The 25069-nt window shown below is 41.6% G+C and overlaps 1 protein-coding gene across 2 annotated transcripts in view; it reads right to left on the bottom strand.

The window, feature by feature from the left end:
* Window positions 1-5896: 5896 nt before the first annotated feature.
* Window positions 5897-25069, bottom strand: part of LOC143412398 (uncharacterized) — a 44959-nt gene continuing 25786 nt past the window's right edge. For both annotated transcript variants that reach the window (XM_076880624.1, XM_076880623.1), the window contains exon 4: window positions 5897-6249. In XM_076880624.1, the coding sequence (XP_076736739.1) occupies window positions 5922-6249 (328 nt within the window). In that variant the 3' untranslated portion in view covers window positions 5897-5921. The remainder of the gene's footprint in view (window positions 6250-25069) is intronic.

The following is a 25069-nucleotide window of genomic DNA, read 5'->3' as shown; positions in this document are numbered from 1 at the left end:
GACGTTGGTGTGTTGGTGGTCCTTGTCGTCTGGGGCTGGGCGCTCATGTATGTACCGGCTCACTCCTGGTGGCTGATTGGCGGGGCCGGGCGCCTGTGGCCCAGCTGGGCTCCTTCCGGGGGGTGGGATGCCCTCAGGCCTCTGGGCCTGAAGCTCGGTCCTCTCTGGCACAGCTGGCTGCCGGCAGAGCCCGCGGGCACGCCACTGCAACCCCCTCTTGCCCCTGCTCCGTAGCTGCGGGGTGACCTCTCCTTTGGGGCTCTACTCAGCTCTTCCCAGGAGGGTGGCACGGTTCCCCCCCTTTGGTGGTCCTCCTTGGGTCCTTATACTCTGGGGCCTGGATCTCCTCCATACCTGCTTCATACCCTGGAGGACGGGGCTGCGGCTCCCCACACTCCCTAGCAGATCGTTACATGGAGAAACCTTTGGAATGCAAGCATGCTGATCCACACGGGTGTTCACAGACGCGGACTACACCTTTCTTGGCTGCTGCCTCAAAGCACATTGTGCGCTGTCTATCTTGCGTGCTGCACAATATCGTTTATTCTTTAGTATCTACTGTTATCTACTGCTAGCTAGTTTATTGTGATGGTGCTGTTTTTTTTATTATGTTGCTCTTTGTTGTTTGCTTTCTCTTCTGTTTTTTTTCTCCATACAGGTGACCCAGGTGTTTTGTTTGTGTTTTTTTTTTCCTTTCTTCCCCCCTTCTCACCGTCTCTTCTCCCCTTTGGTTTTCTTTCTCTCCCTCTCTTTCTTTCATTCTTTCTCCCTGTCCTATCCCCCAGTCATGTCTGTCCCGTTTGTAGCAACTGAAAATAAAATAAATACATAATTATAATAAAGGTCAATCAAATGGACCAATATGGCAAGGCCATGATGATCCACTTGGTAAAATAAATCTGCCTGGCATCTTTCTTGGCCTTAAGACAACAATTCTGATGGCTAAAGATCCAAACGGGACACACACACAAAAAAAAAGATATTAATAATTAGATATTATTAATCTCTGGTTCTCACAGCGTATCCTTGTCCCGATTTCCTCCCCTCACCCTCTACAGGTCATGGCAAGATGGCGCCCCTCCCTGGTTCTACCTGAGGTTTCTTCCTGTTAAAAGGGAGCTTTTCCTTCCCACTGTCGCCCAAGAACTTGGTCCTTGGGAGTCATATGATTGTTGGGGTTTTCTCTGTTTTCTCTATATTATCGTAGGGTCTTTACCTTACAATGTAAAGCGATTTGAGGCAACCGCTGTTGTGATTTGGTGCTATACAAGTAAAATATAATTGAATTAAACCTTGAACACAATGGAGAGATGATATATCTCAACTGGTCTATGAATGCTTTGGGATCCCACAGCAGGTACTCGAAAGTGTTTCTAAGGAGGACACTACTCTGCTTATCCTGCTACCACCCAACTTCAGATATGTGGACAACAGTGAATGAATTGAATATGTCAAACCAGGTAACATTTTGAACATAACATGCTCTGGGCTTGAAAACAATTTGGTATTGCATGACCATGAGTTTACATCAACAGGGTCATTGATGTGTGAGTGAAGGCTGCTCTTTGAAAATGTAAATGTTTTAGTTTTATAGGTATTTTAACATTTCATACCTATATGTGAAACATTTACTATAGAAGGTAATTTCACCAGGGAGGTAGAGGTGGGTGGGAGACGGAAGGACGGACGGATGATAGTAAACTCTTATTAGTGTTATATTGCACAGCCGTGGTTTCTCTCTCGTCTTGTTTCTACTTGTGAATAATTCTGAAAACCTTAATACTGGTTCAAATGTTGCATATATGGGGCTACATCACATCAGACTGCCCATATTGACCCCCATCCACCATGGAAACCACCTCCTATGAATGGAAGAAGGTTGCCTTGTCTGATAAATGATGCATAATTTTACCTGATGTGTGAGGAAGTGTTGGCACGAGGAAGCACTATAGGAAGAAGGCTAAGCTAGCAATGTTCTGCTTGGAAACGTTGGATCCATGTGGGATTGATTTGCATTCTCCAAGGAAGAGTGAAAAGCTGGATCTCTGGTTCACTTGTAGGGACAAATTTAACAGAAGTCCTAAACCAAACCCATTCCCCCTCCTCGGTGCTTCACTGGGTGTCAGCTGATGTGTGACGTCGATCATGATTCGTCTACCAGCTTTAGCGCAAGCTATCTTGTGAGCAATCCCAAGTCACAGTGACACTGGCACTGTGTCTCGACTCCTCAAACATGCGTGTAAAAATAGAAATGGAGACAGAGTGTGGTGCCCTGTGCAACTGAGAATACGTTCATGCCCAGATTGGATCCAAGCCGCTGTGATTATCATTACATGGAGGTGAAAATCAAAACGAATCGCAGGCATCTGAGCCGGCTTTATTAGAACTCTGTAAATTATTTGTGGCATATGTGTATAGGTCCGTGTGTTTGTGGCAGAGGCCAGTATTAAATACGTAAACACATAAGAAAGTTACTGGTGTGATCTCCATTTGGAGCTCTCTTTAAGCCTGAGAAATAATCTTTATGGAGAACTTAATTTATATTTATTAAACTTGAATTATTGTCATAAGGATGGATGTAATGGCATCATAGTCAAATCTCCGTTCAATTTCACAATGCCTCTATACTTCAGTGGCCTGCAGAGCTCGCCAGTCAATCTTGAGAATAAATGCAGACATAATTCATTCAGTTATGTTTATATGCAGTAGCTTAGCCCTCAAACTGTGAACTCGCAGCTGCAGCCCTTCCTTATATACACTATACCACTCTCTTAGGCTATAAAGACGCACATTTACTATAAATTATGATAAAGCACATTGTAGCAGGGTGAGACATATGTCATATTTGCTTTGTATACTGGTTATGTGAACAGCTAGAGACTTTCACTTTAGAAATCTTCTCTCATTCACTAAAAAAGTTTGAATATGAAAAAAATCTGACTTTTGAATTGGACAAAAAATAGACTAACCGCGCAGCATGTAAGTGTAAGTAAAGGTTATTAGGATGCAGTTAGATCAGTTCATCATAAGCTGACTCCCCCTTGGTTAAATTAGCGATTGTATTTTAAATCTTAGTTAGATTTCATAGCGAAAACTACAGAATGTCTCTGATAAGGCAGGATATATGCACCGTTTTATACTTAGAAGCTCAAAGTGTGCTAACCAGCTCTCACATGATTATTTCTGTGTGCATCACTGATGAAACAAACCATTAAAACCATCAATCAATTATTTAGAAGTGTACCTTCTCAATGGGAAACTTCCCACTGTGGGGTATCCCAGTGGGGATCAGACAGGAGAAGCAGCTGCAAGTCCTCACCAGGCCTGCCACACTAAACTCTGGACCTGGGCAAATTCATCATAACTGCCTTATCAGACCAGGCCTCCGTCGGCTTCTATCGACTGCACATTGAACCACACCTTCCAAAGAGAGACTGTACTCCATATAAGAAATCACGGACGCAAATAACCATCAAAACACAATCTGATGTGCTCTAATAAGCCCACACACCATTCTCGCTCCATCCTTACACACCCAGCCACGGAAGCTTCTGGATAATTCCTTAATTGATCATCTGCTGTTAATTGAGCACTCAGAAGAAAAAAAAGAAGCTCTTACGGTGAGGTGACAGGAGCAAGTTTTGCTCCAACCACGAGGCTGACCTTTACCTGATGTACTGCAGAGACTGTGCATATATGTGTGTGCATTTGTTCACGTCTATCTCTGAGAGGACCAGTACAAGTTGCAAACCATTGCACCAAGTACATTTGTGAGGTGCTTTGCTTGGTCTATTTAAAGTTTGCAACTTTTGGAATAACAACAAAAATGATTTCTGGAAAAGATGCAGGTTTCCTGCCAATTGCATAGAGATGACTAACTCCCAGGAAGTCAGTGTTCTTGGCTAACAAGTAGTTAAGTACATGATAATGTAAACGCATGACTTGAGTGGATTAGAAAAGAGACATATAACACATTAATTGTTGACCTTTTGAGGTGCTGATACTTGTCCTTGTACAGGACGAGGCAGTTCTCCGACTCCTTTTCTGTCTGATAGGCTACTCCACTGGTTGACAACCATTTTCTGGCAAATGCCCAGAAACAATGTTTTCATCATTAATTATTATTATAAGTATGAAAGTATCTGATCCACATTTTAGTTTAGTCAGCAAGAAAATCTCAGCAAATTCTATTATTTGTTGCCAGGTTACCCCACAGAATCAACGGCCTATTAGGCTACTCTTTAATACAAGTGCAGTCTAATCTCAAGTCTTTGGAAGAAAGGAAATAAGCATCAGTATCTCCCAAAATGTAAAACCTTTCCTTTGAAACCACTTTGTTCATAGATTTCACTGCACTTTCTGCATTATCTGTGCTTTCTTGCTGTGCCTGAACCTTCATACTCAGAACAGTGATCATAACAGGCACATACGATGTTGACCAGAACACAGCATCAGTCAGCTCAGCATCACTCTCTTCAAAACAATATTAGTAAACAGTGTAATATAGTATGAGTCAGTGACTAATGACTGGTTGTAATGCACATGACACAACGATCAGACATCATTACATATAATTCCTGTAAATGTCTGTTAATCAGATACAGTAGAGCTCATTATATGTAAGTAGACACTCCCTCCACCGCGACACATTAACCTGGAGGTTATTCTGGATCATTGCTTTTTTCTTTTTGGTCACTACAGCACACGCTTTATTTTTATTTAAAGACAATTCATTCCTTGCTGCAGAACACAAAATGTGTCTCATCGGTGCAGTTATAGTATCAATATTGGTAATAACCCAGCCCCTGCAGGTTCGGAAGCTGTAATATAATAAACGCACACGCTATAATGCTTTTCCTCCCCGAGCGTTGATTGAAATCTCCTTCTATATTTAATCAACTCAATAAAGAGGCAAACCCAGAGAAAACAACAATAGACACAATACTCCACAATAGAAGCGGACTCATTCTATTTGCTGGTTTTTTTAAAAATCAGCAGTAGGCCAGTTAGTCAGTCAGGAAGCTGTTGAATGGAGCAGAACAATAGTCAGTAAAGAGGCCACACCTGGCCAGGACACCTGGTGAGCTGTGCTGCAGAAGCACAAACATGTCACCAATGGACAGTTTGTGTGTGTGTGTGTGTGTGTGTGTGTGTGTGTGTGTGTGTGTGTGTGTGTGTGTGTGTGTGTGTGTGTTGTTGCCAGCAGCAACAAGCTGATAACAGTGTTTCTTTCAGAAACAGCGAGATGTAATAATCAGGTCCTGGGTAACATTTTGCTGTAAAAAGTGACCAAAAACACCAAATGAGTTACGGAAGCACCTCTGAATTGATTTTCTGTGGGTTAACTGAACAGTCAGCTTGAGTTTGAGTTGAGGCAGTGGATATGATGGAAAAAGCAGGCCGTCACGGCTTATTGTTGACAGAGAAGATTTACAGACATGAACTTTCATGTTCCTCTAATCCACTTTCCATTGACACCCACTAACACCCTCTAGAAGCTGCTTTAGCCATAATCTTTGTCAATCTGATCGAGAACTTCAGTCATTTTGTATTTTTGTTATATAGAATAGCAAAATTAAGCCTACGAGTCTGAAAAAAGTCTGATTCTAACTTGTTTTGTATCCTGCTCTTTGCCTCTTTTTTCCTTACTGCACCCTAAGAACCAGGTGAGCCTGTTTATGTGGTGAAGACTTAATTTCTTACATATTGTCCCGTGAGTGCTGTCCATGGTGCTGAAATTTACACTTGAGTCTCTGTTGCACTGAGAAACTGAGGGCAACATACTGAAGCACTTCTGCCCTCTGTGAAATTGGGCACAACTTGTGGAAATATGAGGAGAAAGTATTGAGACTGTAGAACCACAAATAAACTTAATTTGTTTTAACCAATTGGATAACAGTTTACTCACCGCTGTACTTTATTTACACGAGTCTGTGCAGATACTGGATGAGTGTGCTTTCACCGTGAAGCTGAAAAGGATATGGCCACTCAGTGATTTTCTTGGCGTACTTCCTGACCACGTTGTCCTCGCCGAAGATGAAGAGCGACCTGTTGACGGTGAAGCAGTTCTCCCTGACCGGAATAGGGTTGTACAAGGCCATGGTGCGGGCACGCTGCGCTTTGGTCTGCTTGAAAGCTGGAGATATACCACCTGTAGACACGGCAGCGCCATCGCGGTTCCGGATGCGCTCTGACCCTCCATCCCCTGAACTCAACAAGCCCGGGACGTCGTCTCCGAAACGGGCCATTCTGTTAAAAGCAAACCACACGGGAGGTGGGATGAGAAAGGGGAGAAAATGCGGTTATACTCTTCTAGAAAGCAGGGCGCGGTACCGCGCTCGGCGTGACAGCGGCGGGGTGGCGAGATCCTGATCAGTTTTAGACCATCGTCAGGGTTTTTTGTAACAACACCGCGACCGGTGCTTTTAAAGTTAGAAAAGAAAAATCACAGAATCGCTCCAGTAAGCAGCCCGGACAAAACCCCGAGTCAATTTCCCCAAATAAGTCGCTTTGCGCAAAAACACACAAGTCCCAAAAAGTAATTCAACTCGTCTTCATTTAACAATCCGCCACACCGAGAAAACTGATTCATTTTGCTCCGTTTTACATCCAAGCACTAAAATCTGAAAGAAAAGCTGCAACAGGTCACGTCTTCAGCCATCCTCAGTCCCCTGCGCGAAAAGCAGAAGAGCAGGTTGATCCATGGATTTTTAAATAAACTAGCAACAGTCCACTGACTAATTCAGAGCACATCTCCCGTCTCCTCTTCTCTGCTGACCACCTACCAGCAGAGCGACCAAGAGCGTGCGTTAAGAGCACGAAGGGAAAAGAACTTTGACATTTTCCATGCCAACAAAATAAGCTGACTGTCTCTGAGACGGGAAAGAAAAATCCGCCTCGTCTGCAGCAGGGTAGTAGGTAAAGGAAGCGTCTCCTCTTTCCCCCGCAGTGTGAGAGCAGGAGGAGTGAACTGTGTCTCCTAATGCGACAGGATCAACACTAATAACCTCTGTCCAACCTATGCAGCTCGCGAGGTGTGAATATAGTTAACAAATCGGGTGCTGACAGGAAAGAAAGACAGATAAAACACGAGTCACGGGTGGAATAAATAATGTCAGCATATAATGGAAACAGTTATTCGCCTCAATCTCCAAGAGATTATGTCTAACCACACATCAAGCATTAGGTAAACGCCTGTAAACGACTTATTCCAAAGGTAAATATTTGAAATAGCCATAAGTCATAACACACACGGATTAATGGTTTCAGTAAAAATGTGCGCAACAGCCTTTTAAAAACCCCAATGTTCACCGGATCACTTATACAGGTCGGCTGGTCAGCTTCTATCTGAACAGAGGCCACGCTGTCATATTTGTTTTGACTTTTGTTGTTCACCCTGCTCGGTTCACACCTCAGGGAGAGCAACCCGGATGCTGCTCACGCATCAGATCTGACGAGGAGTAAACACCTGTTGTTAAATACACTCAGGAGGACAGCAGCGAGCTTCTTCGGCTAATTACGGGGTTCAAAACCCACTATTGCGAGTCACGTAGTGAGGGCGAGTCACGCTGCTGTGTGAGGATGATGACACGTTTTCAGAATGAAGGAATAAAATCTTTATATAGTCGCACGAAACCTTAATGTGGAACAAGCAATAATGAGAGTCAGCTTATAAAGTTAATCCTTGTTAAAAACAAACAAACAGATAAATAAATAATGAGCAACTGCACTGGATGACATTTCCATCATCATAAAAAAGCCGGACACTTCTACTTTGCAAATCCCGCATGTATCAGTCTCACACACATCAGCGGGCTTTAAATAGGCTGCTCATTATCACACTAAATGTTAATTAATTTACAGCTGAAAATAGCCCCGAACCACTTAGACTACACTATGCACTGGATTTAGGAAATTACTGAAAAATGTATATTTGTTAACTGCTTTTTACAGCTTTAAAATAGGCACAGACAGGCAAGAATGTCAAAGTACCAAGAAGAGGATTGACATATTAGTGATTTGTAACCATAGGGACAAATGTCCAAATAAACACAGCCTCGTCTTTGACGGGTTGGTAATGAGACTCTAAACAGTCCCTGCCCAAAAATATATGAACTCATATGTATAACTTCAGCCTTAAAAGGTTTTATCTAATGGCACAATTGAGGGAGTTAATGCAAAAATAAAATCCACCGGCTTTCATCAGATAATTTTTCTAACTGACAGAGAGAGAGAGAGTAAACGGATGATGATGGAAACAGAAGACAAAGAAAAGAGGAACCACAGGGGAGAGTTAACCACGACACCGGCACTGATGGGGCTTTTGTAATGGTGCTATGACGAAGGCAGTGATCAATGGTGTGTGGCTTCCAAGTCATTAGTGCTCCAACACATTATAGGCGTTAAAAATAGAACGCACAAGAGGCAAAAATATCTGACATTTAAGCTGAAGAGACGCCTCGGATTTCCCCGTAACAGTCCGTCGGAGTGATGAGCCAAAACTATTCGGGGAGGAAAAAGAAATTAAAAAACAGCTACGCTCCATTTTTTTATTTCTCTCTAACAACTAATTGTCTGATAAAAATGCTACTTCTGCCACTTCCTCTGTGCACCGCTAAGCGAGTGATACCATTACATTGTTTCTGCCGGAGTGTGCAGCAGCAGCAGTCACAGATTTCTTAGCTGAGAGGTGAGGGTGAATTATGGTAATTAGGTGTTAGCGGCAGGGATGATTAGAGGGAAGGGTGACGGCTCCTTCCTGGAAAAGACAGCAAGCAAAAGGTTACAGTTTCTTTGTTTAACATGTTGCTTTCAGTTCAGTTTCTCTCTAATGAAAAAAACTTTTAGCTGTAAACTTACTTTGTTGACTCAAGTCAGATGAAACGGTCCCTTTAGCTCTGATGAGGCATGATGCAAAACTACAAGAACTACAGCGAGGTCTGGGTGGGGTTCATTTTCTGTTTTGTGGTCGGTGGTGCTGACCTAGGAACAGTAAATCTTCTTCTCTGGACAAAAGACGAACGAGGGTCTTGATTGATTTCATTGATTTTGAGCTGCTGGAGAGCATTCTGACTGGATTTCGAAAAATCCATCTGGCTGGTGTTTATCTTTTCTAATCAGCTATCAAGTTGGCAGTTGGGGTTGCTGTAAATCAAAAGCTACTTTTGGTGGTTCGATGCCCGGATGCTCCAGTCCCCATGCCAAAGTATCCTTAGGCAAGATACTGAACCCCAAGTAATCTCTGATGCATCCCCTGGTGTGTGAATGTTAAGTAGAAAGCACTCAGGGTATGAATGGGTGTGATGGGTGAATGTGGTACAAAGCGCTTTGAGTGCTCAAGTAAAGTAGGAAGCACTATATAAGAACCAGTCCACTTTCCATTTGCAGTCATGAATGTACATTTTATGTAATAAAGGCTGTTTTAATGGTTCTTCGAGTACACAGTTGTCAATTTACATAAATTCACTGTTGGATCATCCAAGTTTTTCCAGACTGTGGGTAAACAGTCCTAGGAGGGATTTTCTGATCATTATTATTTTGATATTGGAGAAGTTAAAAGAGAAATAAACATCATATTGGAGGATGTGGTAATTACATCTATCAGTAAAAGGTTTAGGAATAAAAAATAAAACGTTGATAATAAAATATCATCACTTCTAAATATTATTTGAAATGCAGCTTAATATAAAGTGTGTGGGCAAAGCCCTGATCAGATGCGCCAGCTCAAAACGAACTTGGTGTCCATGTGTCCAAGCGTACAAAGATTTTCAAATGTTTTCATGATTTTCATTAAATTTCTTTTGCAGCTATGAATGAGTCTCATAAAAGCTACTTTTGGCCGCTCCCTTATTCACAAGGCGTCGCCACAGCAGGCAGCGCCGCATGTTTGACTTGGCAGATTTTTTACGCCGGACGCCCTTCCTGATGCAACCCCAAAGGGATTTGTGTCTCCTCCCGGGATCAAAGCGGGGCTGTTTCACTCATTGGGCAAATGTGTAAACCACTACACAGTCTTAGGGTCGATTTTGGCTTCCCAAATAATTACATAAATCCGTTAATGATCTTTCTTACAGGGATGCCAGAGGCTCATTTAGAAGTTTATGGGAGACCTTAACTAATAATCTGTAAAAGCCAAATTTCCTGCTTCCTGTATTAACAAAAGCAGATTCAAACCTGCCCCCCTACGCTTTACCATGATAACAGTATTACTGAAAGGAAATATTCTAGACAACAGGCACCTACTTTGGCATTTTAGACGTGTTGTTAATGTTGGAAAGTCTATAGGAGTGTAGCTTGCAGAAAATCTACATCAGGAACATGGACATGGCAGCAGGTTGACAGTCTCTGCTCCCGTAATGGGACTTGGTGCCACAGAATGAGATGTGAACAAAGATTTTGGTTCAAAAATAGAAGTGTGAACGGAGATACCTGGCAGGCATCTATCTGAAACCTGAACATTATTGTTTCTCTTCTCCTATCAGTTTTGAAACTTACTCACCGAGCACACGTATGAACAAACGTGTGCATGCACGTATGTTCATTTGACACTTTTAGTCCGTCATTGCTCAGCAACGTATTCCCACAAAGCTCCCATGTGTTGAATTCAGGTTGCTTAACCCACTTTCTGTCATGAACATGAACTAATTTCATGATACTGTGCTCCAGTTAAGCCAGACAGTATCCATCCGTACAAATGCAGAAATAAACTGAATCTAAAAAAGGAAAAATTCCCCAAGGATTAACTTCCTACCTTACAACTTTTCCTCAACAAATAATGACAAAGATTGTGGTTTTGATAGACTGATTTTTTAAAAACTCAGTCCCACGGTGACTTGGAGCAGAGAAGTAAGAAGATGACACATTCATGAGGCAGTACTGTCTGTGCTCTGCAAAAATATCTGGGAAGGCTGGGACAGCTTCAGTGTCATGGTGCCACCTCAGCAAGGACATCAAGCTCACACGTGCTCTTCAAAACAGAATTATGAGACAGAAATGAGACAGAAATGAATACAGCATAACGTGTAACAAGAAAAAGGTCTCCAGTGCAGCACAAAGAAGACTTTGGGGCATAAAATGTTCCAGATTCTCAACTCAAAGTTAAAACTTTAACACTAAATAGAACATAGTAGCCACTTTATTAGATACATCTGTTCAGCTGGTCATTAACACAAATGTCCAATCAGCCAATCACATGGCAGCAACTCAGTGCATTTAGACATCTGGACACGTTTCAGAAGATCAAACTGAATGAGAAGAAGATCTCACTGAGGAAGAAAGGTGAAAAAGAAAAGTGACCTTGAATGTGGCACAGTTGTTGTTGGTTGGGCGAAATATTCAAAACCATCTCCAGGGTTTACAGATCTGAAAGTAAAGATCCAGTTCTCTGGGCGCCTTGTTGATGTTGGAGGTCAGAGGAGAATGGACAGACCGCTCTGAGGAAGGCAACAGTAACCACTCCAAGATATGCAGAAGAGCATCTCTGCACGCACATCAAGCCTTAAAGCAGAAGGGCTACAGCAGCAGAAGGACACACCCAGTCAGACTCTGATGAGTCTCGATTTCTGCTGCAACATCCAGATGGTAGGGTCAGAATTTATCGCAGACAACATGACAGCATGGCTGGACCACCAACAGTCAGCTACGTTCACTCGAGCACGTCTACAGAACATCATCGAGGACTCTTCTCATGCTGGCCACCATCTTTTCAATCTGCTGCCGTCTGGAAGGTGCTACAGATCAATAAGGGCTCATCCCTGCACACTACAGAAAGCTTCCATCCAAACGCCATTAAAACAATTAACTATATCTCATAATTGTATCTCTATTCTACTCCAATGCTGTGAGCAATGCTTTCTTAGCATACTTTGAGCCTCTTAGTACCAACCGAGCGTAATTAAAAAGGCACGGCCTATCTGTGTGTTGACGCTGAGCATTTATGACCGCAGCATATTGATCTTTGATGACACACCACATCACAAAGCTCAGATCATCTAAAACTGGTTTCTTGAATAGTTACCAGATTTCAATCCATTAGAACACCCCCGTGGGATGTTGTGGAACAAGAGATTTGCATCACGGACGTGCAGCTCACAAATCTGAATCGTCAATATGGACCAAAATCCCCGAGGAATGTCTCCAGCACCTTGTTGAAGAATTAAAACTCTGCACCAACACGGTGTAAATAAAAAGTTGCTGCTGAATGCAGGATAGTAGAGTACAATCATAGAGAAAACATGTTTAAATAGAGGTTTACTTAACAAAGCTTTGAGATGCTCCATAGAATAAAAAAATCCATAAAGACATTTTAAAACAAAAAAACAAACAAACATATAAACAACAACAGATCAGAAAAGAAATAAACAGGCTAAGGTGGGCTAATCGATTCATAAAAGCCTTGCAACAGAAGAATGTTTTAAAATACATTTAATAGACAGTCAATAAGAGTCTAATGTGAAAGGCCTGGTCCCATTTGTTTACTAGGAGTCAGCAGAGGTGCATCATTCGTAAATTAGACTCCTATAAATGAGTTGTATGATCTAGGTTATTATTTAGGTGTCTATTTTTTCATCTTTAGTTACACTTTATTGCAAAACACAGCGGAGTATGTGAACTCTACTGAGGAAAAAAGAAACGAAGAATTAATCACTGCTTAAATGAGAAGTATTTTAATTGGAGCGGTGTAAGTGCTGGAAGCTAATGCAGTAGATAACACACATTATTTACTGTGTGTGTGTGTGTGTGTGTGTGTGTGTGTGTGTGTGTGTGTGTGTGTGTGTGTGTGTGTGTGTGTGTGTGTGTGTGACAGAGAGAGACAGAAACGTAATATAAGGAATCTGAGTGTGAGTCAGAGTTGTCAACACAGTTTCATCAGTGTGGAGAGCGCAGCTGATGACAGCCAGGGGAGGAGCTTTAATTGTGCAGGTATTACAGAGCAGACCAAAACACACCCAGGCAATCCCATCATAGCACGTCACCAGAGTTTCATAATTGTTTTTCTTGTCTCCTCCATTACGCCACTCCATTATCACACTGCTGGAAGTAGACACTTCCCTTTATAAACCTCAGAACCTTCAGTCCACAGCATACAGCCAAGTATTTTCAACGGCTATGATTGAACATAACAGCCTTGGGTCTTTGAAGAGATAAAGTTTGCTCGGGAGGTTTCGCCGCTCTAGGCGAACCCCTGCATGATGATGTCACATGCAGCATCATACATCCTGGGATGCAAACAAAAGTGGCCTTATTCATATCGGCTGGGCCAAATTTGAGAAACGTTTAGATACCACAATAGCACAGCTGTTCTTCCTGCAGTCACACATTAAGGCATCAGCGCCATGACACTTCACACGTCATCAGCTCGTTTCAGTGCTTTAAATCTTTATAGTAGTCCTGCTGTTTGTTACAGAGCATGAAAATGTCACGGGGGCATGCCAGCAACACACACACACACACACACACACACACACACACACACACACACACACACACACACACACACACACACACACACACACACACACACACACACACACTACAAAAGATGTATCGCTGTAGCTGCTTGCAATTTGCTTAAAAATGAAATTTGCAAACTGCCTAACATTATGTGAACTTTTAAATGGATCTGTTCCAGCTTTTGCTGTAATTAATAATTCAAACTATACACAGAAATACCTTCTGCTGAGCCTTTTTGGGCTATGCAAGCCTGCAGTCATGTCACTGGGCTTAAGGTAGTCCTGCAAAAACTAAGCACACCCTATGATTCTTGTAGAATGACTTTTGAAGGATCAACGAAGTAATTATTTACGATACGACTTTATCGCTTAGATTGTTGTGGAGGAATTTTAGCTATTAGTTTATATATTTAACGTCCTGCCACCGGCTTAGAGGGAGTGTAGATCTAGACTTATGACCGTTCACCTGTTCCCCAACTTTGCCCAAGCGTTATCTGTTGCACAAATGTCTGCAGATTCTAAAATACGTTTGTATTCAGAGGAGTTTATGGTCAACTCAGTGCATTTAAGTGTCCCAGTCCTGTGAGTCCTGTCATCACCCCTCCACCGCATGCTTGACAGGTGGTATGAAGTGTTTGGTTGCTGCACATTATGGCCAAACCTCTTTTGTGGTGTTTTTCAAGAACAAATTTGCAAAGCTAAGCCATGCTGTCATGTTCTTTATAGAGAGAAGACGTTTTCAACTTCTTAAGTCTTTTTCTAATCGTACTGTCGTGAATTTTAACATTTATCATGTTCATTGAGGGCTGAGTCTGACATGGAGCTCTTTTTTATTTCGTTGAGTATTGAACAGTCTGACCTTGGGGAGAGATGCTGGGACCTGAATGCTCCAGACCAGCAAACTGCAAAATCCTCAGCTTTTATAGAGGTGCTCACACCTGAAGGTGCTGCAGGAACTCAAACTTATTTTAACAGTTGGGTGCACAGAACATGGAGAAGGAGCTGCGCCAAAAAAAAAGCAAACAATCTGTTGCTGTTTGATCAAACAACGGTCGTTTTCTGCATTGTGGTCACAGAATAATGGATTGCATTTATATAGCGCTTTTCTAGGCCACTATTCATTCACTCTCACATTCACACACTGGTGCAGGCACAGCTGCCCTGGGACAGAAGCGAGGCTGCCATATCGCGCCATCGGCCCCTCTGGCCAACACCAGTAGGCGGTAGGGTAAAGTGCCTTGCCCAAGGACACGACGACCAGGGCAGAGAGAGCTGGGGGGATTGAACCGGCAACCTTCCAGTTACAGATGAGCTTCCCAACTCTCTGAACCACGGTCGCCCAAGTAAAACTTGGGCGCCTGAAGTAAAACTTGGACGCCTCCACACAGTGGACAGCAGCCTCCTTGTAAAAATACCATATATATTCAACATTAGCTGAGTGAGGCAGCACAACATCACATTTAATTTCAAATTAATGACCACAGAGCCATGAATCCCTCTTTACTCTTTGTTTGGCGCTCTAACATGGTCAGATATTGTCTTCATTTATTTGGAGCTACTGCTCTCTCCCTCTCAGCGTATGTCTCCAAAGAATACCGGCTGATTAAAATTTTCCCCTTTTCCCCACCACAGCCTCCTCTTGTACTGGTGTAAACTTGTTTCTGCACTTTAGAGTAAGAAAACAAACAGAACCAATAATTATAAACCTTTCCCTTCTTCTAATCACACGAGCCCAAGTAAAACTCGAACAAACTGGGGGTGCACGCAAGATTTAAGTCAATTAGATGCAACATATTCTGATTAAACTAACGCAAAAAATAGTGAAGTGAGGGCGTCTGCAGCATCAGCAATGCAAGCAGCGAGTGGATGCGTTTCATCTGTGCTGTGGAAGAGACAAGCATGGACCAGCTTTTAGTCTCAGGTGAGCCGAGTTACACGATGAATCTCCCCTCCAAGAGGATCAACGTTGATACAGTAGAAAACCTACAAAGTACTTTACATTATGTACACAGCAGTGTGTTTGCCTGTGGCAATAAATGATATTAAATATGCGAAAACATTGAGAAAGCTGAGGTTTATTGTGTTATCACCAGCTGATTAAACTGTTTCTCTGTGTCATCGTTGCAACATGCAGTCCCGGACACGATGGACCATCACGTATACGAGACCATAACAAAATGATAACACACAGTTTTGGAATTAACTGCAGAAAACACAAAACAAGCTAATTGATATAAATATGACTGTACTGCCAAGTATGATTTCTGAGAGTTTTCAGTTTCACATGCAGCACAGCAGCTGTGTGGGGTTAATGATATTATATTTCTGAGTACAAGACTTTAATGCTAAAAGTGTCAAAAGTGTTCTCGTTCAGCAGCTTCAATATCAAACACTCAAATCTCCAAAAACCACACGTGAAGTTTCCCAAGAATAACAGCTGTGCTGGGTCAGCGTGTTATCGCCCAGAGCCCAAAAGCTCGGGTCAAACACAGACGGACCAACAGGCGACAAAGCCCAACCTATTGATGTGTTGAGATGAAGGGACCAGGGGACTGGACTATATTTAGCTTCATTGAGATGGTAATGGCTGAAACATGAGAGGACCTGTGTGTGTAGCTGGCTGTGTGTTAAGCATGAGCAGTAGAGGAACCATCATTTGAACGTCTGGGCTTCACATTGGGAAGAGTTTGTTTTTAATGATGGAAACAGGAATAATTAAAAGTGGGTTCGGAAGATCAGTAGTCATCCATCTGTAACAACACACAATGGAAACAGCAGCACTGCTGCTTTCTTTCCGGGCCTCGTTCAGCGCCCAGAGGAAAGATGATGAAACACATTTACCCCGTGGCACATTCTTCTTTCTTTCTCTCTTACCCACCTCTATCTCTGCAGCTGTCTTAACCTCTCTCCCCCTCTTTCTCCAGCCAAGATTTCTGCCTTCCACTGTTGTATTCCTCCACTTGTTTCCTAGCAACTGAACTGACATGCCCCCTATTCTCAGCCCAGCAAATCTGTTGTTGCAACCCTAGATTTTATGGAACAGCCCACATAAATCATCATTCCCCACAGGGAGCAGAGTTATGTTCGATGCGTCGACTGCCTAGGCGTGCTGTTAACCTGGTTTCCACATGTACTGCGAGTTTCGAGTGGTAGAAGCAACAGTTGGGAAGCATGTTTTAGGTGTTTTTAGACACTAGTTGAAAGCTGCTGTTTCCAGTAGATGTCTGCTGTCACATGCACTGAATCTCTTATGGTGATTGATTCATTCAGAAAAGCTTTATGCACATTTTAAAAACCAAAGAAAGTTCAAATAAAAGCCCCGCAATGCAGTGTTTGACACCAGCGCTGCCTGAATCATAAATGTAACATTCACATCATACAATATACATTTTTGAAGCCCGTGTGGGATTAATCCTTACACATGTCAACACATTTTATAGCAAATTTGAATACAACTATGAGTAGTCTTTAGCATTTCCACTAATATGAAGCAATGTCGTACAATGTTTGCTGTGATGACAAGGAAAAGGTGTAAAACTGTACAATCTACATGAATAATGTATTTTTGGAGGGCATCATTATGCTGCAAACTGGAGAACAAATTGTCCAAGGAAAACTCAAAGTCACTGTAGGTTCATCAAACTGTTTCCATCCATAAGTGAAGCCCTCAAATGAAATGCAGGTGACATTTTAGGCTCATGTCTAACATATCTAATAAAAGACAATGTTAAAATCCCCATGCATATGTGTCCTAATATTACCAAGCTGCTCCATGAATACTAAAAGCTGTTGCATGTTGCGTAACTTTTCCTTTGGATAAAGTCAAAAGCTCTGCTGGAAAACAAGATAGCTGGGCAGCAACCGCCATCTAGTGGCAAACACGGGAACTACATTATTTAATAGAACGTAATGTTTTAAGACTCAACCTTTAAAAGAAACAGCTAGAAAATTCAGATTTTTTGGAACTGAGATGTTCATTAACTCTTGTAACAAACTCCACAATTTTTTTCTATATCATGTTGTGAATGATATATTTTTATTATACATTAATTATGGCAAGTATTGATTATGTTGATGAGATAGAGGTTTCAGAAACTCATGTATCAAATATGATACAATATGACATAAAGGGCATTATAGGGTTAAACTGAATTTCAGTCTGTTTGGATCATTTTAAAAAAGGGATGGGGGGAGGGGGGGTTTGCACCACAGTAAAAATGGACAGAAAGTCAGCAGGACAGGGTGACATTTAGGAATAAATGTGCTGCACGGCTGTGTGGATAATCTGGTCATTATCTTTAACCAAATTTAAGGAGGTTTACTTTGCTGACGAGGCTTTTAGAGTTTAAGATTTATATTTAAATCATCCCCGGTGCCTTGTCCAATATCCAATAAACCAAAAAATGACCTTATATAATTCCTTGTGAAAGCAGAACTTTCCCCCACATCCCCATTTTTCTGTTATTTGAATGGAGTTGCAGCCAATAGTTGGCAAGAGGGCTTTTTTAATCCAATAATATGCAATGAAAATTGGACAAAGTCTTGTCCTACCCTCCCAAGGGACATTAAAGAAAGAAATAAAGAAAACACGTTATGATCGGCAATGTCTAAAGAGTTTATGTAATCTAAAATAAACTGATCGATTTAATTAATATTTTATTGTATTTAGTCATTATTAATTTACATGTAATTAACTAAACTATCTAAACCTGCTGTTGGTTATAGAAATGTAAATGCGATTTACTTTAATCATGCACCGTTAGCAATATGAGCCTTTTCTCTGAAAGACAAATTATCCAAATGGATACAGAAGCCATGTTTCTTTAGAGGAATCGCAGAACAAGAACTATAAAATGTCATTTATTCAGAACACATTAGTCTGTTTGTTTTACACAACAAGGCTTTAGAGATATTTGTTGGTGTAAATAAATAAAAACCCTAAATAAAAAAAAAATCCTGCTGGAATTTAGTGAAAAAGAAGCAGGTGCTGAACAAATAAAGAAAATCTATAAATAAAAAAAATTTGCAGTGACTGTTCAGCGCTGCGACCATTTACCTTTTAAATTAAACCGTGTGCTTATCCATATATCCACCAAACATAAAATTACAGTGAATGAAAAGAGTGTTTATTATCAAAGCGGCAGCTCCACAGATCAATACTGTCAACAGGCAGCTGTAAATTTACCACAGAGGTGCGCAAGAGCAGGCTGGTTATCAGCAGATGGCCTGTAGGCTGGTGGAAGGTGGTGCACCACTGAGGCCTAAGTATAGGTTTTTATGCAATGTGCATGAGTGATGGAGGGAAAGGAAAGGAAAAGCTGCAGTGAAAATTAGGCCATGTGATAACTGTGTTTGAATCACTCTGATTAGACAAACTGGGGGGAGCAGCTGCAGATCTCGTAGTCTTGATTTTTTACTCCACATGAAAGTACATCCCCACATCATTACCTAATCCCTTCTTAAGTGGCAGCTGCTCTGGTCTGGAAAACATACTGTGCAGACAAGCTTGACTGAGGCTGCAGTGAATCACAAAGACCGTGGATCATGAAGGCTCTCTGGTGGGATGCACGACGCTAATTTAACACACAGGATAAATTGAAACTTTGGCTTGAGATGAAAAATACGGAACGATGATTCATCAGTTCTGTGTGTTTGTAGACTCCATCACTGCTCGTCTTCATCAGTGGTTAACTATGCGGAGGGGTTTCAAGGTGTCATATTAAACCTGACAAGAGCTCCAAATGTGTGATCTCTCAGCTTCTTGTTTGCATTTTATCTACATGTGAAAAATCTATTTTAATTATCGCTCCTCTCTTGTGAATGCCTTCAGAATGATTCAGAAACCCCTTTAATGACAAATGTTCACTTCACAGGCAGCACACGATCCATTTGTCTCATGAATGCATGCATGAGTCTGACTGTACAGTCTCCAGTTCTCTAGAGCTCCAGTAGGGGTCACAGTCATGACGCTGAAATCACAGTTTGCACCTCAGGTGGATATTGATGATGATTCAGTTTGCTTACCCAGCATCCTTCACCCCATTTGTTAGAACTAGTCCCTCCTGGAGCAACATAAGTCATGCTGCTGCAACAACTGAGCACTCTCTAGTTTTGTGAGGAACTGGATGTGATAAATATCTCTCATATACACACACACAGGTTTGGCCTGATTCTGCTGTATACTTGCCTCAAACAAAAGCTAATGCGTGAATATTGATGCTGACCACATACTAGCCAGCCCGACACTGAATTGTAATCTCAAAACATGGGCCGAAAAAGCCATTTACAGCCAAGGCTCCTACTAAGTCTATTTGGTTTGAAAGCACCAGCGGCTGAAAGAAATCCCACAGCACTACAAAGGCGTTATTTGCTCCAATAAGCTAACAGCACTGAACTCAGAGCACATCACAATCATCTTTGATATTTAAATCTAAAGCGTTGAATGAATAGCAGGGAGTGAATTCGAGGTCTGTGACAGGGCTCACATTCATCCCCCCTCAGGGTCACTTTAATGTTCAAAGACACGTGTGACAGCTGCAGTGTCAAACACACTGGCGTTCCAATGGCGACGACACATTTTTAGTCCTCCATTTGCAAAGACTCAGAAGTAATTGGACAATTGACTGACAAGCAATTTAATAGCCGGACGAGGCTCCCTTGTTACTTCATGACAAATGACAAAAAGAGCTGGAGCTGATTCCAGGCATCTCAGTGCAAGTGAGGAAGACCAACACTAGGCTGAAAAATAAATCCATCAGAGGCACAGCAAAAAGTTTACAAGGGTTAATGCAGCGGTCAAAAGGTCTGAAAGAGCACATAAGACAACTAAAGTGGATGATCACAGAATTCTTTCCTTAACCTTTTAAAACCTGGACCATAAAATAACTGCAAGAAATCTTAAATTTTGTGATACTGGAGTGTTTGTTGAACCTTTAGACAATATATATCAAATTTTAATCTGCATAGGATTTTAATTTGCATCACATTTGTTACATAAGCAATATTTTTGCATTTTAGTCATTAAAAACGTGTCATGCAATTTATATCATTGAGGGTAAAGCAAAGTCACAAAAACACATCAAATACGATACACTGGGCTTTAAAGGGTTAATCAAGAAAAAACCCTTGAAAGTATCCAATCAAGTCAAGAAAATGTTCGAGGAGGTCGGTGTGCCGCTGTCAAGCGCTAACCTCGAGAGACGCCTTCATGAACGGACAGACAGAGGGTTTACGACAAGGTGCCACTTTGACAGAAAACGTCTAAAAGCAGATGAAACAAAGATGAATTTGTATCAGAATGATGAGAAGGAGAGGAAACTATGGAGACCTTGATGGAGGTAATGTTATGGCATGGAAATGTACGGCAGCCAGTGGAACGGGGCCACTGGTATTTACTGATGATTCAGCCAAATGCTGCAAAACTGATCAGACAGCGTTTCATTCTGCAAATAGATAATGAACCAAAGGATACTGCAGGAGTTTCTCGAGGCAAATGAGTGGGATTTTCTTCAACTGTCATGCCAGTCGTCTGATTTTAACCCAGAAGAGCAGCGTTTCAGTCACTGAGGACAAAAAGAAACTTAGTCTTTGATGTCCATAACTTCTAGACATCATACAGTCATTGGCTGCCAACTATTTAAAAAAATCCTTATATTTAATTTTATGGTAGCCTCTGACAATGTGTTAAACCCCTTAAATTAAAGAGAAACGTCTACACTTAAATTCCACATTGACTGACTGATTCAAAATCTACTGTAGAGGGACAAAAACGTAAAAAATTTTTTGCCTTTGTCCAAAAAGTTATGGATCTAATTGTAGACATAGATAAAATAGAGAAACATGAAGCATCATTATACCTTATTACAACAATAAAAACTTTGGAAAACACAAGTTAAAATCTATATTTTGCTGTTTTCTAAACGTGGAGTTCATGCAGTTGTGTCTGGAATAAATTATTTAATACGATTTTTTTGCAACCTGACAGTCAACAGGGACGCTCACTCCAACCAAACTTAATTACATGAGCGTGTTTTATTTGTCTCTGTGCAAGTTCATACCCGTTGATAGGTTGATGGAACTGGTTGACAGGTTGCATTGCTTCCTGCACTAAAGGGTTTCAATATCACAGAGCAGTAATACAAGCCCACCAGCCGCTATGAAAAATAAATTCATTCTGGAAATAGGTTTTTAAACAAGACGAAGAGACAGTAAATCCACTTAAAATGATAATCTCACATCATTTCATGTAAAGATATTAACAATTCATGGGAGGCACTTTATTTTGACAGAAGCTGATAGCAGTTTATTCTGGATCAATACATCATGCATTCCTTCAATCAATGCTCAGACACTTCTGAGTAACTCGGGGTTTAGCTTCATGCTCCTCTGGCAGATTTCTGTTTTATTTTCTGGAAAAGCAGTCGTGACAGATAGAGTGCACTAACCAGTAAAAGTGTGAACTGACAGTAAAACTCCAGCAGCAAAAAGCCTTAAACATCAATTTAAGATATTGCTTCTGGTAAGTTAGTTATCTGCACGCTGTAGATCATTAATTATTAAACAAATAATAAATGTTGAATTTTGAAGGTGCTGGCAAGCCATCTGTATTTGGACCCCATCATGAAGTTGTTCACTGTGCTGAATCTGAATCAACAGCACGTGGGCAAGCATGCTGATGTCACGTGGCATTGGACAGGAGTACCGGTGGCCATATTTCAAAGTTCCCTCAGGACGTTTAGCTGCAGCAAAGCAGGGCATCAAACATCTATTGCAGCAACCGCAGCACTGAAAAAAAATGGGAGCACAGAGTGCAGGCAGATTTCTGTGGCAACACCTTCATTTTGGTATTTAATCACAAAACAGGAATATTGTTTTGTTTATGCCCTTCTTTGACTTTTACCCAAACTGAAATATTTGCTAAATATAGACCCGATCAAAAGTTCAAGACCACTTAAAAATGGCAAAAAAAAAATAAAAATAAAAAAATCATATTTTGGTTGGATCTTGACAAGGTTCCAAGTAGAGCTTCAACATTAAGCAAGAAGAAATGGGAGTGAGACAAAGCATTTGTTTGAACATCCTATACTGAAACAGGCTGTTTTATAGCCTATCAAACGTTTAGGACCACATGCCTTGAAAAGCAATGTGCAGAAATCTGTGCAAAAATGTGGATTTATTGTCATTTTCTGTCAGGTGGTCTGACGCGCTGATGGCAAAACACCTTTCCTTTTTGAACGTGGTCGGCTGCATAAGCAGTCTCTCGCAGCACGCCGTCTCTGCTGAGGCGGGCGCAGTAAGACGGTCATTTGGAATTTCTTAAATGATCCTGAGGGTTATGGAACAAAAAAAGTAAATCGGAAGATCCCCCAAAATTTCCCCAGCACTGAGCTGGTGGATCCAATACGCTGTCAGTCGAGACACTGGACGATCCTCGACCCAAATTAAAGCCGTTACTGGTGCCGACTGCAGCCCCATAACCATCAGACGGCATCTGAGACTGAAGGGCTTCAAAAACAAAACTCGTCCTCAAAGGCCTCGTCTCTCTGAATGCCACAGAACCGAGCGTCTGGACTTTGAGCGCCAAACGTGGGACATTGAAAGGTGGAAGGTTTTATTCTCTGATGAGAAAAAAATGTAACGTTGATGGTCCTGATGGTTTCCAACGTTACTGGGATGACAGGCAGATCCCACCTGAGATGTTTTCTACGCTCCACAGTGGAGGGGGCGCCATAATGGTCTGGAGTGCTTTTTCCTTCAGTGGAACAATGGAGCTTCAGGAGGTGCAGGGGTGTCAAACGGCTGCTGGCTATGTCCAGATGTTGCAGAGAGCATCCCTCCTGACTGAGGGCCCTCATCTGTGGGGTAACGATGCCCGCAGGACAAGGGACTTCTTCCAGGATAATAACATCACTCTGTCGGACCATCCTGTGTGTTCCCCTGATCTAAATCCAACTGAGAACCTTTGAGGATGGATGGCAAGGGAAGTTTACAAAAAACAGTTCCAGACAGTAGATGCCCTTCGTGCGACTGTCTTCACCACTCGGAGAAATGTTCCCACTCACCTCGTGGAAGCTCTTGCATCAAGCACACTGCAACAAATTGTTGAAGTGATCAACAATAACGGTAATTACTGATTTCATGTTTGGAACTTTGTTTTTTGTTTTGGGGGGTTATTGGGATTTTTGGAGGTGTGGTCGTAAACTTCTGATCAGCTGTAAAACAGCCTGTTTCAGTTTAAGCGTTGTTTTCAATCATTTGCACGCTCACAAACTGCTTTGTATCACTCCCATTCCTTCTTGTTGCACGTTGAAGCTCTACTTGGAACCTTGTGAAGATCCAAACATGCAAAATATGATTTTTTTGCCATTTTTCAAGTGGTCTTAAACTTTGGATTGAGACTGTATTTGAGGCTTGTGGACAAATTTGGTACAGGTACCAACGGTGTCCATATTCATGGATTTTGCTTTATCAGCAGGTCAGGTCATCTACAGTACTGACTGTCACCCATTTGTATAGATATTGGTGATGCCCATCCTATCACTTCTCCCAGTATTTAGCATAAGCAAGTTTAAACAGATGCTACCATGAAACTTACCCTGCTGAGGACTTCACTTAAGGAAACCCCCTATTTATCGATCAACTTTACTGAAGGTGAACAATCCCTTTTTCTTTCAGCGTTGAGCTCGTTTGTGATTGTTTTTGTTTGTTTTTTGTGTGTTGAAGATGTTTTCCATTCCTGTTTTGATTTCATTACCATTGTGGTGATATTGGGCTTTGGCTCTTGACTTATTTGAGTATCTGAGTTCTGGTTTTATTGAGCTTCGGTTTCTGTTTTGAGCTCATTATTTCCTCTTGTGCTTTTAATTCTTTCAGTGTTTCCCTCGACTCCTGTCTTAAAGGTGCCTGTTCCTCTGTCTCTGTTATTATATCTGGTGTAATGTATTCTGTGTGTGTGTGTGTATTTTCTATGGACCCGTGTGTGTCTTTAATAAAGTTAAGCTAAATTAAACTTGTCTGTGTTTTTGTCTTTTGGTATTCTCTTGTTTTACTTTGCAGGTTAATGTTGTAAGCATTATTTTTCCAGTTGTCCATGTTCCAATTCTGGTGAGCATATGTGAACTGCAGCATCAGTTTCCTGGCATCTGGTGTGTCTTTTGCTGCTGCAGCTCATTTGCTACAAGGTCTGACGTGTTGTGCATTAAGAAAGGCTTGCCTTTGACTAATGTGTGGTTATTTGAGTTATTATTGCCTTCCTATGAGTTCAGAGCAGTCTGGACATTCTCTTATGACCTGTTGGAACCCTACAGATGTTTGTGAGGGAAAATCCCAGAGGGTCAAAGAAATTATTTTGTTCAATACTGAAATCACATTATTCACTGATTTAAGTGACAAAAATTGGGCTGAGCCTTAGAAATAGTTTGAGGAGCTCAGTCATACAGGAGGAGCATGCTGCTACTTCACATCAAAAGGACCTAGTTGAACTGGTTCAGTCATCCATACAGGATGCCTCCTGGGGACCTCCCAGGTGAGGTGTTTTGGGCATGTCCCACCAGCAGCAGGCCTCAGGGCAGACTTAGGACACACTGGCTGCTTGGTAATGCTTAAGATAGATAAGGCAG

Source organism: Maylandia zebra, linkage group LG23, assembly GCF_041146795.1.
Source record: "Maylandia zebra isolate NMK-2024a linkage group LG23, Mzebra_GT3a, whole genome shotgun sequence".
In the NCBI taxonomy this organism is placed as follows: Eukaryota; Metazoa; Chordata; class Actinopteri; order Cichliformes; family Cichlidae; genus Maylandia; species Maylandia zebra.
This window is presented reverse-complemented; position numbering and strand designations above follow the sequence as displayed.